The sequence below is a fragment of the Stegodyphus dumicola genome, chromosome 5, assembly GCF_044657685.1.
Source record: "Stegodyphus dumicola isolate Sdum_Otavi_A_Nest chromosome 5, ASM4465768v1".
Taxonomy (NCBI): Eukaryota; Metazoa; Arthropoda; class Arachnida; order Araneae; family Eresidae; genus Stegodyphus; species Stegodyphus dumicola.
Window position 1 is genome coordinate 50659409 of NC_140772.1, and position 17379 is coordinate 50676787.

Below are 17379 nucleotides of genomic sequence, written 5' to 3' on the forward strand. Positions count from 1 at the left end.
AAATAAATAAATAAATAAATAAGGAGGGCAGAGGTGCATTCTCAGGCCAAATGGCCAGGTAGTGTATAAAGATTTGATATCTGTTTTCAAATTATATTCTAAAACACAGCTATGAGAGGGAAATCCCTGCATAGTTTCTTTTCAAAAAAAAAAAAAAAAGAAAAAAAGAAAAAAAAAAAACTCATAGGGCGTCTCAATGCTTGTTTCTTGTGATTTCATATTCTCCTTACCTGTAGGTGTTTAGTATACATCAGAAACCCTATTATCCCAGAGAGCCCTTTGTATAAAAGGGCTTGATCAAAGGTAATATAGGGAAACCCAAGGAATTTGTTTCTAGGGACAGAGAACACCGGACATCGTCCCAGAAAGTGAAAAGGTGTTTCCTCTTCTTCTCCACAAGCTGGGCAGAGAGGAGATTCGACAAGACCACATTTGTGGAGATGCTTAGCTAGATAAGCATGTCCAGTAACAATTTGAATTACCTGGCGTAAGTTAGTTCTACTGAGGTGTATGAGTTTACCTGAAAAGTTAAGTGTACTGAGCACCAATTTAGAATGAGCACAGTCTAGTAGTTTAGACCATATATCATCATGTTTGTTCTTTATCCAGCTTCTTACTTCTTTTTTAACCATTTGATATGAAACTGGGTAAAATGGTTCTGGGCCAGACATGGGTAGTTGCGAAGCATCTTTAGCTACTTTATCAGCTAGTTCATTTCCAGCAAAATCACAATGACCTGGGACCCAGACTAAACTAATGGTATTATGGGCCTGAGCCAGAGAATTGAGATCTTGAGTACAGTTCAAAACACAGTATTGTAACTTGACACGATTAGCCAGGGCAAGGATGGCTGATTGGCTGTCAGAGAGAATATATATATACTTATCAACTGTATTTTTAGCTAAGAGCTCCCTGGCGACCATATTGATCGCCAGAACCTCGGCTTGGAAAACAGTTGTTAATTTACCAAGGTATAGATGAAATTTAATGAAATCATCTTCAGATCCCTTGGTTCTTATAATAGCTCCAGCTCCAGTGAAGTTGGATTTTGATCCATCTGTGTAACATTCAATTGATCCTGTTGGAATTAGGTCAATTAGAGATTCTATCTCATTCCTTTTTGGTATATGAGTTGAGAATAGTTTATCTGGAACTATTGTTTTAGTAATTGCATCTTTGGGCATATAGATTATAGGGATCTCATTGCCCAAGTCCAGACATATGTCAATGTGGCTTTTCAGGTGGCTTTTATGACCAAAACCTGTCCTTTGGCACCATGTGCCATTTTTATTCAATCTATACATGGCTTTAATTGCTTCTCCACTCAAGAATAATTTCAAGGGTGGAATTTGCAGTAAAAATTCTAATGCAGCAGTAGGGGTACTATTTAAAGCCCCACTAATGCTTAGGCAAGCAAGTCTTGTGCTTTTGTTAATAACATTAATCCAGACCACGCATCCGTAAGAAAGCATTGGCCGGACTATGGCAGTATAAATCCATAGAGTAGATTTTGGGTTAAGGCCCCATTGTTTACCAACGTTTCGCCTACAAAGTACTAGAACATTTGTGGCCGTTTGTGCCTTTTCTTTTGTATGGGTGATCCATGTAAGTTTACTATCCAGGTAACATCCTAGGTATTTAACGCATTCCTTACGCCTAATAATCTGGTAACCCAGATATAAATCTGCCAGTTTCCATTTCCTTCTCCACGTGAAAACTATGACCTCAGATTTTTCAGCAGAGAAAGAAAGGCCATTTGTATCACCCCAGTGTGAAACTTTATTTAAGCATAGACTCCAACTACTACGGATTCTCCGTAGTTTCTACGGAAATTCATGAAAAACTACGAGCTACGAAAAGTATGGAAAAAACTACAGATTTTACAGAAACAAGAGCAGGAGAACCAGTACGCAAAACGGAACCAACTAATTCATCCGATGATTGGCTGAATACTCGTGTTATCATATATCACGTGTTGAGTGCGTTCCTAGTTTTGAAGAATTAGCCAATCGTAGATCAGTAACTCCAACCGTTAACGACTTATCAATAGTTCCACCCAATTGTCTGTCTCCCAGGTTCCTCGCTGATGCGTGTTTAGGCTGCATTCGGCTGCATTGTGTAGTTTACGGCGAGAGCTTAGCGTGTGTCTTGTGAACTGTGAATCAGGTGAAAGATTTTTAATCATAATGTTGCCTCGAACGAAGAAGCCAAAATTATCAAAGCAGAAGTTTAAAGATTCATATTCTTCAGAATTTCCATGCATTAAAGCGTCCGAAATTTCTGTGAATCACGCACACTGCAGTGTATGCAACAAAGACTTCTCAGTTGCTCATGGCGGAAAAGATGACTGTAAACGGCATGTGTTTTCTCAAAAGCATATAGAACTTGGCATCGTAAAATCTAAAGAAATAACAAATTTCTTAATAAAAGATGATGAAACAGATCCTATAAAAGCCGAATGCTATTTTGTTCGTTTTTTAATTGAACATAATCTACCACTTTCTGTTTCGGATCATTCCAAAGAGCTTTTCAAAGCAATGTTTCCGGATTCTGCCATAGCAAAAAAATTTAGCTGCGGTCATACCAAAACTGCTGCTATTGTGAAAACGCTTGCAGAAAATACTGTTGCTGATATTATAAAATCAGTGTGCAGTACATCATTTTCTCTAAGTACTGATGGAAGTAATGATAACAAACTGTACCCATTGGTTATAACATACTACAGTAAAGAAAAGGGAGTGATAATTACTTTATTGATTTCTATTTTAGAATGCACGAATAATACAGGAGAAGGTATTTTTAATTGTATAAATGAAAACTTTAAAAACAAAGGTTTAGAATGGAAAAATTGCTTATCATTTTCTTCAGATAATGCTAGTAATATGATTGGAAAGTTTAAAGGTGTAGCATCATTTATCAAAATGCATCAACCAAGTATAATCACCCAAGGTTGTCCGTGCCACCTCTTGCATATAGCTGCAAAAAAAGCTACTGAAAAATTAATTGGCTCAGAAATTGAAATGTTGATAATAGATATATATTTTTACTTGGAGAAAAGTTCGAAACGGAAGCATAGCTTCAAAGTTGCTCAACAAATTTTGTTGTTGAGCAACTTGAGAACTGAAGTCTCATTTTCATCTGTTCTTTACTTGATGAATACTTTTCCATCCATTATTCGAACGGAAGCATAGCTTCAAAGTTGCTCAACAAATTTTGGGACAGAATGCAAAATCTCATAAAATTTTGAAATATTGCAGTACGAGATGGTTGTCTCTTTTAGAATCTATAACAAGGATTTTGGAACAGTGGGATGCTGTGATAAATTTTTTTGGAGATAAACCAGATAACAGTGAGAATGAAGGAAAGAGATTGCAAAACATTAAAAAAATTTTACAGTCACCGACCACCAAATTGTACTTGTTATTTTTGAAAAATACTTTGCCTTTGTTTATAACAGTAAATATTAATTTGCAACAACAAGCTCCTTATATACATAAATTGAGAAGAGAACTTTTTGAACTTTTAATGAATTTATTTGTTAGATTCGTAAAACCATCAGTAATTTCTAAAGAAAATGAAGATGTTACTCTAACGTCTATTCCATTTCAGAAGTATAGTAAACAAAAAGAAAATGAAAATTTAGTGATTGGTGCGGAAACAAGACTATATTTAAAAAATGCCAAGTTGAATGAAAGTGAAGTGAAATCATTTTTCAATCCTGTGCGAGCTTTTTTTGTAACTGCATGTTCATGCATGTTCATATATAATTGATAAATTTCCACTGAGTGATCCATTTCTAAAACATGCTGAAGTTGCTGACATCAACTTGAGAACTGAAGTCTCATTTTCATCTGTTCTTTACTTGATGAATACTTTTCCATCCATTATTGATGAAAAATGTCTTAATCAAGTAGAAATTGAATTTTCCATGTATCAAGTAGATGATTTGAAAGAAATTGTAGATTTGCGTATTGATATAGCATGGGGAGAAATTGCCAAATTAAAAAATATGAATGGGTGTATTAAATACAAAGTATTGCCTTCTGTAACGCTTGCTGTCTTAATAATACCTCATTCAAATGCAGCTTGCGAAAGAATTTTTTCTATTGTTAAAAAAAATCAGACGGAATTTCGACCAAATTTAGGTCTTAAAACTCTTGAAGCAGTTTTGATTGAAAAAATAAATATGCAGGCAAATGAAGAAATGTGTTATAAAAAAACATTCTCAAAATCAGAACTTAAGCTTGCTAAGCATGCTACATATAAATCTTTGCATTCATAAATTATGCGTATTTTGTTTAATACTTATATGTATCATTCTTGGTTATTTAAATTTTATTTCCCTGTAGAAATCATATCCAGAATAAAGATATGATTTATAGCTTCTGATTTTTTCTATGATTAGTAGTGATTTGAAGTACTTTTTATTAGTGAATGCTTGAGGAGTTAAAAGAAAATTTCTAATTAAATGTGCATATAATTTACAAGGTATATTTTTAATTATTCAGTTTTATATGTATGTGGATTTTAAATGTAATAAAATTGATTACAATTAATTATTAATTTAAAATTAATGAATGGTTAATTACAACATACACTACGCGCACATTTTCAAAGTTGTAAAAATGTCGTTCGCGCGTTGACTACTGACAAGGTTTGCTGAAGGTTGAAGTCTATGTTTAAGATCTGTTGAGCTTGATTATGTAGGGTTCCGATATCGAAACCCTGTAATAACACAATAAGGTCATCTGCATAAGCCTGTGACATGCCAGGTTCCTCCCGTAGAAGTACTAAGAGTGAGTCGAATACCAGGTTCCACAGGAACGGAGAAAGAATACCACCCTGCGGACACCCTTTAGTAATATCTCTCTTTACTTCATAGTCAGCGAGACTAACACAGATATTCCTGTTTTTAATCATGAAGATGACCCATCTAGTTATCATAGGGTGAATATGACTTCCAGTAAGGACCTTATGTATTTTCTCGAAACCGATGTTATCAAAGGCTCCTACAATATCCAGTAGAATCCCAATGGCAAAGTGTCCGTCTATAATTGTTTTTTGTATTCTCCACACGAGTTGGTGTAAGGCCGACTCAGTGGAGAAGCCAGGCCTAAAACCGTGTTGGTCTAAGCCAAAGGTATGTTTCAGATTATTATCTGACTGGAGGTGCCAGAAAATCAATCGCTCCAACAGCTTAAGCTGGAAGGATGTTAGCGTGATCATTCTAAAAGAGTTTGGTTTCTCATATGTATCTTTTCCTGGTTTAGGAAGAACCCCGGGCTCCTGTACTATCTGGCGGCCTGAGACGCAAAACTCAGCTTTTCTCCTGTATCCTCTACATGGCTGCTTCCTCCAAGACTCCTCCTCTCCAGATCAAAGGTCCTCGGAATTTCAAATCCTCCCCACAATCGCCGGTTTTCCCAGGGAAGAGCGGTCCGTTGGGTCGTCATAAGATTACTCATCATCAGACCGAACCTCATCCCACTAAACCCCAGTATGCCACAGGACTTTGTGACAGTTACCCATTTAGCACCACCCAGGGGGCACGTGTGACTTAAGGATAATCACGGATGCGGGTAAAGACTAATGGCAAATTTAAATATCTGATGTGGGAATGCTATAATAAACAAAATCATCAATCTCTTCCATCTGGTGTTCTCTTAACTTTTCCCTTTCTGGTGCTTGAAAGAACTTGATAGAAACTGCTATCAAGTTCACACATCAGCACATGCTGATGAAAGATATTAAATTTTGATTATGCAGTTTATTTTTTTAATGTTTCTGTGAAGCAAGTAAATGTGCCCATGCTGTTATGCCTACACCTGCATTTTTCAATCTTTTCTCCTGTCAAAACAATATTCATTCTGAGAAATTTTTACATTATCATTGCATTTAATTAGTGTATTTATCTCAGTTTCTTGTAAATGCTATAAATGAATGCTTGCAAATGCTATAATAACCAATCAGATTATGGTTGAGAAAAGCTGCTATATATGTATTGTTGTATATAGTACAGTATGAAAGTCCAGAACAAGGATCAAAATTTAATAAAAGCTTTCTATTACATGAGCAAATGTTACTAACCATGATGAAATTGAAAAAAAAGGAAAGGTATGAATCATGGTTGTCTTTCATTTCATTACTGTTTTAATCTCTGGCATGACTTTTTGGATATGCTCCTCAAAACGATGTATTTAAACAGCTGTTAGCTAAATTTTTATAATTACTTGTTTTAGTCTCTGTTTTCATAAACACTCATTCATCAAGGTGATATTTACAATATTAAAGAAAGTAAGAAAGCAGTATATTTTAAATTATAGTGTAATTTATAGTTAGTGACAACATATCTCTTGACCGGCTAAAGCAATTGTTCTCAACCTTTTTTGCTGCATGTACCCCTTTCACCACTGCTACACTGTGCTCCATTAAAATTGCAACACCAGGAAAGAATGACCTTATGAATGCCAAAATGACATGGAAAGAAAGAGGTTTGGATATGCAAATGATTAGTATTTCAGCGCATTTAAATGATGCAGGAGAGAGAAACAACATCTTAAGCACTGCATAAAAGAAAAGTTGTGTAGTGGATTTCTCATTCGAAAAGAGCTTTGTAAGATTGAAGTTTGCTCAGAATATCGTGTTACGTCTCAAATAGTAATAAGAGAGGCTTACCAGCAACTGTCGGAAATCGATAGAGGCAGGATCGTTGCCTATTGAGAGTGTGGATTATCGCTCTTTTCGGCTTCAACCATTGTTATGCGAATATGAAATTAGTGGGTTGCTGAGGGTCCTACTGAATCGTATGCAGGATCTCAACTCCCTCACATGACTAACGCCCGAGAGGACGGACATGTTATGAGGTCAACCCTGAAAAACCGTACAACCACATTATGGACCATTAGTCAGGAAATGTGCTTGTTTGCAGCATGCCCAGTATCCACTCGTATGGTGCATTGACGTTTGCAGCAGCGTAGACTATCAACATGGCGACCATTACTTTGGCTTCCCTTGACCATGCAGCACAGAGAGAGTTGGTGACTCTCATGCGCCGAACGACAAAGCTGGATACAGGAGTGGCATACTGTCTTCTTTTCATATGAGTCCTAGTTCTGTGGCAGTATTCTGATGGCTGTATATGTGTCTGTAGGCTCCGAGGAGACTACATGTTGCCTGCTTGTATTCGATATTGGCATAGGGGCCCTGCACCTGTTGGTGGGGGTTTGGGCAGCCATTGGGTATACGACATGCACATTTCTAGTTCGGATTGATGGTCATTTGAACACAGATTGGTACATTTCTGACATCTTATGCCGAGTGGTTGTGCCCTATCTTCCAACAAAATAGTTCAAGACCACATGTTGCATGCCATGTTCTGACCTTCCTTTTACAGAGGGTATTCGATTGCTGCCCTGGCCTGCACGATCTCCAGATATGTCACCCATTGAAAACATATGGTCATGAGTAGCTGAAAGAGTGGTTTGCTACCTCTCTTTAAATAATACAGTTGAAGTGTGGCATGGACTTGAAGCAACATGGAATGAGTTGCCCGTTTCTGTTGTCCAAACCCTGTTCGATGGTATGCCTAACCAGATAAGGATCGTTCTAGCTGATCTAGATAAGGAGTGATAGCTGTTTCTATGAATTTCGAACTCCTGTAAATTCCCAAACTGCTTACAAATTTAATCATTTTGTCTTTATTCCATGTTGTTTATGTACAATAAATATATTTTTTGTGTTTGCTTTGCTTCATGGTGTTGCAGTTTTAATGGCCAGCAGTTTAGTTCATCCCCTCTCCCCAAACTCGAAAAATACATATACATTTAGTTTAATTTAGGTTATTTTCTAAAATTAAACCACCAAAAGTTAGAAGAATATTGAAAAATGCCAAAACTTGAATAAAATAACTTTTTATATTCATAAACTAAAACCAAATACTTAACAGCTAAATTAAAGGCTGACTGAATTTTCCTTAGATTGGAAACTCCTGGGGCATGTCACTCGGCGGGTTAAAACAAAACATTTTTAATATTTAGGTAATCTTAATCTTCATTACCTTAATATTTTAAAAATTTAATCTAATCATGTGATCACTGAATAAAAATATTTGTCAAATAAATTTCATTAAAAAAATGTATTATCTTACACAGCAGTTTTGCTGTAAACAGATCATAGCAATCTATATAAGGTAATAATCTGTATGAAGTATTTCTAAAATATGTTGATAGAATTTTATTGATTAAAAAAGGTGAGGAATTCTTCAACCCCTTAGTTTGGAATTTTATCATATTGAATGTAATGATTATATTTTATGCTGAGAATAAACATTGTGTTTTACTGTTTGTTTTATTTTTATGGGTTAAAACAAGAAGTATTTTCAGTTCAAAGAACAGGCATGATTAAATGGGATCTTTACTGCTTCACCTCAAAAATCATTTTCTTGAATTTCATGAACATATTTTCATTGTAATTAATTTAATAAGAATTAGTTTTTCTTGTTTCAAAGCTTTTGGATTATGCAAAATCTACATGAAAGTCATATTACTATAAATTTGGTAGAAAAGGTACACATTACTTTAATTAAGTCCTTGATCCTGACATTTTACTTCTTTCATATATTCATTTGCAACACAAGTAAGTCTAGCATTTGTGCTATTTCTTTTGCAGGGGAAGCAAATCAGTCTTATCTCTCTTTTTTAGCTCAAAGGAGCATTGGTTCAGAAGGGCTAATAATTTCATTTTGGCATTTTGCGTTGATTCACTTTTCACATTGTTGCCTCCAAATATTGTTGCCCTTGTTATATTTAAAGAAATTAAATAATGAAGAATCTGCATAAATGTTTCTTGCATTGTGATAAAACAACGGTACCTAGAGCCATTAAATTTTGAATAACGTAATCCTCCTCTGAATATGAGCATCTGGAAACCCAAATTTGGAATTTATTTTATTATCTATTTCATATTTTGTAAAGCATTTATGAGTTTTTGATTAAGAAATTCAGCGATTTCAAAGCGAGCAATGGCAACGCTGTATGGAAAAAAAAACATTTTTATCTCCAGCGTGCGAGACTGTGTATCGGAAATTCTAAAGATATGCTCATTTTAGAATTATTTTGCAATATTGCCGTTGAATTGAATTTTATTTTTTTAAATCTATCATCAGCATCTTTGTAAGTAATAAGAATATCTCTTGTATTACTTTTGTTATTCTTGCACTCAGAAGATTAATGTTTTGCTAATTAATTCTTTGTGTGTATCACAAGGAGTAATTGGTTGTCAGTAATGACAATGTTTCATTGATTGTGAGGCATATTTGTTATAATTTATTATCATATGGAATCTTTCCTTGTGAAGTTTGTACTTTAAGCATAAAAATTTATCATTTTCAATTTTTCTAATGAGCACTTTTTTGGGGGGAGGGGGAGCTCGTTTAGGTGCAGAATTTAGAGCAGGGGTACTAAAATAACAGTGTGTTGTCAAATGCTGGAAATCAAATTCTTCAATTTCTGTTCTTTTTCTGTCAGAATCATATTTTTGAAAGAAAGAAATTACTTGAAGTAAAAGAGCATAAAAATAATATGTTATTAATTTTTTGATTTCATAAATTTACTATGCAGGCTTTGCATAGTAACTTGATAAATTTACTATGCAGAATTTGCATAGAATTCTGATGGATTCTTGAAAAGTGCATAAGTTTGTTAATGTAGCATTAAATTTTTATTCCCTGATCATGCAAAATGTCTGATTTTCAGAGGAGGGAGTGGTGATCTTTAGTCAAGTAACAGTTTTGTTAAAATAGACTATTTGCTGCTATTCAGAATAAATTAATTGAAAGTATAAGATCAGTATGTTAATAAAGCTTAATGTTGGATGTCATAAAATTATAAAATTTGATTTATTTTATTCAAACATTAGATTTAATGAAGAGGAAATTAATTTATTACTCCAACTGCTTACTTCTCATCCACCTCCAAGTCCTGCTGGTATCAGATTTGTTTCCCTTGGACTGTGTATGTTGCTTGCTTGTCCTTCACTTCTTACTACAAGTGATCAGGAGAAAAGGGCAACTGACTGGATTCAGTGGCTTCTCAGAGAAGAAAGTCATTTTGGAAGGTAAATAATTGAAAAAAATATCAAAATAAAATGTTTCAAAATCATGTATATACCGTGTATTATCAGCGTGCGGGCAGTTAATATTTGTTCACCTAAAATTGCTAAAAGTAGTATGATTATAAGCAAGGCTTATGTTTAAATGAACTGGACTTTCTTCTGAAAATATAGGTGTGACTTCTTTTAAGGTATCTAAATTTTTAACAATATCATGGTTTTGTTAGATTTTAAACTGAATCACAAAGTCTTTTGTATTATCAAAAACTTGGCATAGGAACATCTGATTGCTTGTAATGACTTTTTTATATGGTTTACCTTTATTTAACAAAAAAATATGTATCTTCAGGAAAACGTTATGTAAGTAACTTTTTATGGTTTGAATACTTATTTTTTTGAAATTTTTGTTCATGCATCAACAAATTTTTATGCTTTTCAATCAGTATGAGAAGACACACACACACACACACACACACATGAAGGAAAAAAAAAAAAAAAAAAAACGTTATCATTCGTGAATGTCTGTTAAAAGCTTAAAATTGCTAAATTATTTACTGCACAATAAATAAGTCTGTAAGACTTGGTATCAGATTTAGATTTCATAATTGTACTCTTCTAGAAATTTCCTAAGTATGCCCAAAACTAAATTTTCCTTCTAAAAAAAAAAAAAAAAAAAAAAATCCTTCTGCACAGAAAAATTGAATGAAAAAGGATTTGAAGGTTACTATAAGTTACTCTGAACCTTCTTTATTTATAGTAGATGGCAGCTCAACACAAACCAGTCCAAATATTTTAAGCCATGTTTAGTTTTTTAAGACCCTCGTTTTTCAAAGAAATCTTCCAGATTTTTTTAGGGTATAAAAGGAATTGTTTGAAAGGAAATTTCTATGTTATTTTTTTGGCTGTATGCTAATCTCCTTATTCTATATTAGTTTTAAATTTTTACCTCGAAATCTTGCCTAAAATCAAACGGTGAACCAAAGTGTTCCCAGAATGGGCTCACTGCGAGTCTGGGTCACTGAGAGGCAGCTGTATCTTTGTTTCTTCGCAGCTCATTAACATAGAAAGGGGGTCCATATCTGTGTTTCGGAAAGGGTTAAAGTAGCATTTTATCATGAAAAATATTTTCTAAAACTGATTTAATGATTTTTCAATGGCCTTGTTTTTAAAACTAGGCAATATTTATCCTCTGACAGGTATTTTTTATAAAAAGGAAATCTGGCATAATTATTTAAGAAACAACTTTCTACTCATTAAACTCTTTGAAATAAAAACCATGGCAGATATTTGTAAAAATTCCATTTTGAATTTTTAAACTTGAACGAATTATGTTGAATTTCACTGTAATAAGGTTTACATTTGAGTTATATACAGTACAAAGTCCGTAATCCGGACGTCCATTATCCGAAATAATCTATAATCCGGATCTCAAAGCGACAAACTTTTTTTAATTAATGCTTTACGCATGCGCGTAATGCGTTTACACATGCGCGTTTAATGTATAACGGATGGTATCAGCTAGGCTAAAATTATCTTTACTGATTCTAAGGCATTTTAGTTAATGTTGCAGATTGCGCTGTTCCTTAATCTTCTAATTGGATCTGCCGTATTATTTTTTGCAGACTGTTGGAGCAATTTTATAAAAATTAAGCTTGAACTTTCGATTATGTCAAAAAGAGTTTCCAATTCTGGAGCTGCCAAAGGATCTACAAAGTGAAAGCATGTTTCAGTGTAACGCTTCCAATAGTGAAGAAAGTGACAGATAGGTTATTGAAAACAAAAAAATTTTGATTGACAAGTTAGTCAGTATTCTTGACACAGCAATTATAGGACTTGAACAGTGGAACTTTGTAACTAAACAAGAAATTATGTCTGTTTATAGAATTAAAGAGAAAGTATTAGCACAAAAAACGACGCAACTTAAACGGCTTGATGTATTAATTGAATGAGAAATACTGAATCGTCTGTGAAAAACTGTTTTTCTCTCTCTCTCCTTTTTTTTTTTTTTTTTTTTTTTTGTTTAATTTCTTTTATACATTATTTTAGATTTATTATAGTATTTGAATAGAACATGTGGCAACGATTAGGTAATTCTTCAGATGATATAAATTTTCTGTATTCTGAGTTACAAAATGAGTGAAATGTAATATTGTTAAGTGAACCTAGTACCAAAGTGTTGCTATGGTAAACAAAGGTAGTGAATTTTAAAGAGTGCATTTATTCTTTTGTGGTTTATGCGCTGTCAACGAAGTAGATTTAATTCAATCCAATAAGTTTAAATGAAATGCAAGAAAAATGCGTATGATTTAATATTCCCTACATGGAAGTCATGTGGTGTACACATCAGATTTTTTTAATTAATTGATTGTTGGTATCCTCAGCCATGTGTTGTATTCTCTAAAAAAATGTGTTATTGGACAAAGGCATTTTTAAAACCAGCTTCCCATCAGAATCACTAACCATGTTATTCACCATATCTACAGCAGCTGCTAGAGTAATGTGATGGTATAAGGCTTCTTTACCTTGAAAGATGCTAGCAGAGTGTTGTTTGATGTTGATGCAGTCTTAATTTTTTTTGTGTGTGCATTTCACTTTTTTTATCATCCTGAGAGAAAAAATCAAAGGTTTGCAAACTTTGCTATGATGATTAGCTTTTAAATGGCGCTGCAATTAACTTGGAAGCACACATTCTACTTCGAAAATTTTCATACACAGTACACATTATAGTCTCTCTTCATCATTCATTTTTGTTGATGTAAAACCAAACCCTAAACAAACATCATGATATTTACGATATTTCCTTTCTTCACAGTAATGCCACTGGTTGAAAACATACTTTCTTTATCTGCATTATTACATTTATTACTGTTCAAAAATTGGTACATCATCAAAATTGCAAGAGCAAAAAGTCACAGAACTATTTATCAAAGGTAATATACAAGGAGTAATATAACACTAACTGTACTGTATGAACCAATTTATATCACTATTTATTTATATGGATCATTGAATTTAATTTCACTAGACATAGATTAGAAATTGACTGACTGAATTGAGCAGGCAATGATTGCTTATATGCTTTCCGCAAGATCTTCCTGAACAGTCCCAATCAGTCTCGAAAGGTCTACACACCTCGACATGTCTATACTACCAGTCAGCCTAAGATTCCTCAACTTTGATTAGTAGAACTGGATATAAAATAAAATGTATGCATCCAGCATAGAATATAGTTTTACCAGTTCCAAATGTCACATTGTAAAAATTAGGCTATGATATTTGTATATTTTTTAGCAAACAGAATGAAAAAAAGTGTTAAACGATAAATTATTTTGCATCCAGCCTTTCATTTAAAAATTTTCTAATATCTTGTCAGTCGTTTGATGATCAATAAGAAGTCATCTCTTTTTTGGCATTTATTGGTGAAACTAGAAATTCCAGCAACTTTGACCTCACCCCACTCTGGCATTCATTCTTTCATTGACTGAAAGGAGAAGAAAGCAATTGTGGCGTCTGCTTCATCTTTGATATGTACTTTGTTTTTTTTTTTTTTGAGAACCTCATAAGTTTGGTAAACTACTATGCAGTTCCTTTAAGATTGTCATCATGAATGTTTTTGTCAAATTATGTGAGTATTTTCCTAATAAATCCAGTAGCTAAATTGTTATTTTTGCTGCTGATGTGACTGCTATTTCTATGACAAACATAAATCGTATGAAATCCAACCTGAAAAAAATGGTGCGTGCAAAACCAAATCAAACGACATGATGAACTTACTTTAATCCAAAGAAAAGTTCCCGGCTCCTTTTTATGGAAAGATCTGTGAAAAGCCGTCTAAAGATTGTTCTAGCCATGTAGCATAGTACGTGTTCTCAGGTTAGATTGTCATGAGGTATGGCAAGATCAAGAAGGCACAGCATTGCTGTCTTGTGTTCACAAGAATATTCTGTGCCTGTGAGTCTACTTTTATGCAGGTCAAGTAAAACCAAATCATGCAAGAAAGTATATATATTTTTAGCTTCTTATTTTGTTTCTTAGTTAGTTAGGCCAAATGTCTTTACTTATGAAGCTTTTACAATATTTCGCAGCACCCTTATGAAGATGCGCATAGTTTGGTAAACATAGGCGTAATAATTTAATTCCTTTGAAGTGACTGAATTAATTCCCAGCTATTTCCAGATTTTAATGAATGCATGTTTATTTGCTCTACTCAAATATGTATATATAGAGCGAAATTTCTCAAAGAACATATCAGCATTGTTTGAAGTAAAATAAAATTAATAGAATGTACTTCTATGGGAGATATAATGTATAAAAGAATGAAAACTATTAAGTTTAATTGAGAAAATAATCATTATTTTTTTGAAAGATTAATGCATTTCAGAATTTCAAAAATCAGTAATAGATTTTGTATGTATGTAATTCTTATTATTTTAGTAAAGAAGATAATTATGTTTTGTAGAATGCATAGCAATTATTCATAGCCTTCTGAGCAGCATGATTGTTTTAATCCAGTCATGAAATTTATTTTCACTTGATATATGATGTTTTATTATGTAAAATATTTTTATTCTTATTTTCTTTAATGATCTAAAAGCCAGTACTGATATGTTAGTGGTTAGTACTTATGTATTAACCAATCTTAGTGGAAGGTGGCAAAATTTTATACCTGCTAAAGTCTGACAGCCATAGGCATGGGCATGGCAATTCGATTTTGCTATTTATCTTCATATGCATTCTTTTTATTCTAAACTCCAGTGAATTTTATAGACAAATCATCTTATATTTTGCAGTCAGTTTTAAAGTATGAGCTTGTGCATTTTACACATGCAACACAGTAATAAAATTTCTTTAGGAATAATGTTTTATGCAAAACAGTTGCTTATGCAATAGTTACAAAATTTTCACTAGAGCAAGGGAAAAAAAAAATTTCTGCGTGTAAGTAGATTGATAGATTTATTTTCAGGATAAATGTGTAATAAAAATGTAAACTACATGTGTAATATTTTTTTTTCAATTATAGATCTGTTATTGTTTTTGTTTTATATGTTTATAAAAAATTGCCAAACTTTGCAAAGGTGATTGTTCTAATACTTAAGTACCTAAATGCCATCTTAATGAACAGAAGTTTATAAAAACAAAAAGTAAAATTAGTAATTATATAAATCTAACTAATAAATGGTATTTAAGTGTAGTTCTTCGTGAACAGATTGTAAAGAATATACTGCTATTAAAAATATTTTATGATTACTAATTTAAGATTTATTATAAGTTTGAAGGGAGTTCAAATTTTGTGTACTCTTTTGAATGGCATAATTTCAGGCTTAGAGTTTGGTTTATTTATCCCCCCCTCCATTCTTCAGTGTCTGATGCATCATGACCAAGCAGTCATGAAATTTATTTTCACTTGATATATGACATTTTATCATTTAAAATATTTTGATTCTTATTTTCTTTAATGATCTAAAAGCCAGTACTGATATGTTAGTGGTTAGTACTTAATGTAGTAACCATCTTAGTAGAAGTTGGCAAGTTTTTTATACTTTTTTTTTTACATAAAACACTGCCACGACATTCCCTTTAAAATCTTTTTTCCTTAATTCTCATTTGGACAGTGTACTTAAATACATTGATTTTATGGGAAAAAAATTTAAATAAAATTCTTAAGAAAAATATATTAGACAGTGATATACAGTCAAAAGTCTTTAATCCGGACTCGTTGGGACTTCGGCAATTCCGGATTATCGATTTTTCCGGATTATAGATCATCAGTTTAAATCTGATAAGATGGCATGCAGAAATTATAAAATTAAAAATATGAAACCATAATTTATAAAATAATAAGCAATTATGATCTAAAGGGTATCAAAATTTACAAAAAAAAAAGAAGCTTAATATTTATTTGTTTACTTTATTAAACGTTTCTTTCAACGCGCGCATGCGTGAAGCATATCTTACGCATAGCCGAAATTAGAAAATTGCAACCAGAAAACTATTTGATTTGTATTCGTGATATTTATAATGATGAGGAATTTGATTTAAATCATATCAAAGACGGAGTACATCGAGATTAAATACTACATTTAATGAGGAATTATAAGCCGAATAAAATAAAAACATCTGCCTTGAAGATAACAATAGTGGTGACAAATCAACTTCCAGTTCATTGTGCATCGCGACGTCCTGCCCCCCCCCCTGCGCAGAACAGCGTGAAATTGATAAACAGATTTCGGAACGGTTAGATAAACAAAGCGGTTATATGGCTTTATCCATTTTTTGTAGCAATTTGTTTTTTGTTTGATGGACATCGAAACATACTTTCATTTTCTAGATCCTTTGGGAGCTCCAGCATCAGAAATTCTATTTGACATAATCAAAAGTTCAAGCTTACTTTTATAAAATTGCTGTTACAATCTGCAAAAAATAATAAGCCGGATCGATTTCGAAGATTAAGGAACAACGTAATCATCAACATTAACTGAAGTAGATAATTAGAGCTTATACCGTCCGTTATACATTAAACGCGCACGTGAAAACGTATTCTGCGCTTGCGCAGACACATATGCGCAGTCGTAAATGTCTTGCGCATGCGCAGAAAGATTTTAGCTTTGAGGTCCGGATTATAGATCATTCCGGATTATGGGTGTCCGAATTAACGACTTTTGACTGTATAAATTATAAAACATTTTGTGTATATTATTTCTCAGTTTACAATGTAGGTTTTTCAGCCATATTTTATATGTACTTAATTTTTTTTTAACACGAGACATACTTTACAGTTTTTTATATTGTTTTAACATTATTTAAAAAATTATTATGTTTCTTAGAGCCTGACAATAAAAGTTAACTTTTTTTCAGCATTTATGTGTAATTGTTACTTTATCATGTTAAGTCCAACTCGTTATGTATAATGTCATTATTCTGGATGTTTAGCACAAGTGGAGTTAACGCATCTTTTGGTGAAATGCTGCTGTTAATTGCTATCCATTTCCATAGCAACCAAATGAGTTCAATCACTGATTTGGTATTTTCTACTCTGGGTATGAAAATTCCAATACGATCCAATAATTTAGCCAGAATGAAAACTATATTTACGCAAGAAATATTTACTGATCAGGTACTCATTTTTTTAATATTAATGTAGATTAAATTTGAAATTTAGTATGATTTTTATATTATATTATTTCTTATGTATATTTATTTAACCCTCTGAGCGGCATTATCGGCTTTATCCAGTCATGAGCTTTTTGTCACTTGGTATAATCATTCAATATA

General features: G+C 32.9%; 1 protein-coding gene across 1 annotated transcript in view; it reads left to right on the forward strand.

Annotated features, from left to right (window-relative positions):
- The window catches only part of IntS2 (integrator complex subunit 2), an 85302-nt gene that overhangs the window by 31169 nt on the left and 36754 nt on the right, over positions 1-17379 (forward strand). The window contains exons 8-9 of the mRNA XM_035373643.2: positions 9916-10113; positions 17038-17221. Coding sequence (XP_035229534.2) covers positions 9916-10113; positions 17038-17221 — 382 coding nt within the window. The remainder of the gene's footprint in view (positions 1-9915; positions 10114-17037; positions 17222-17379) is intronic.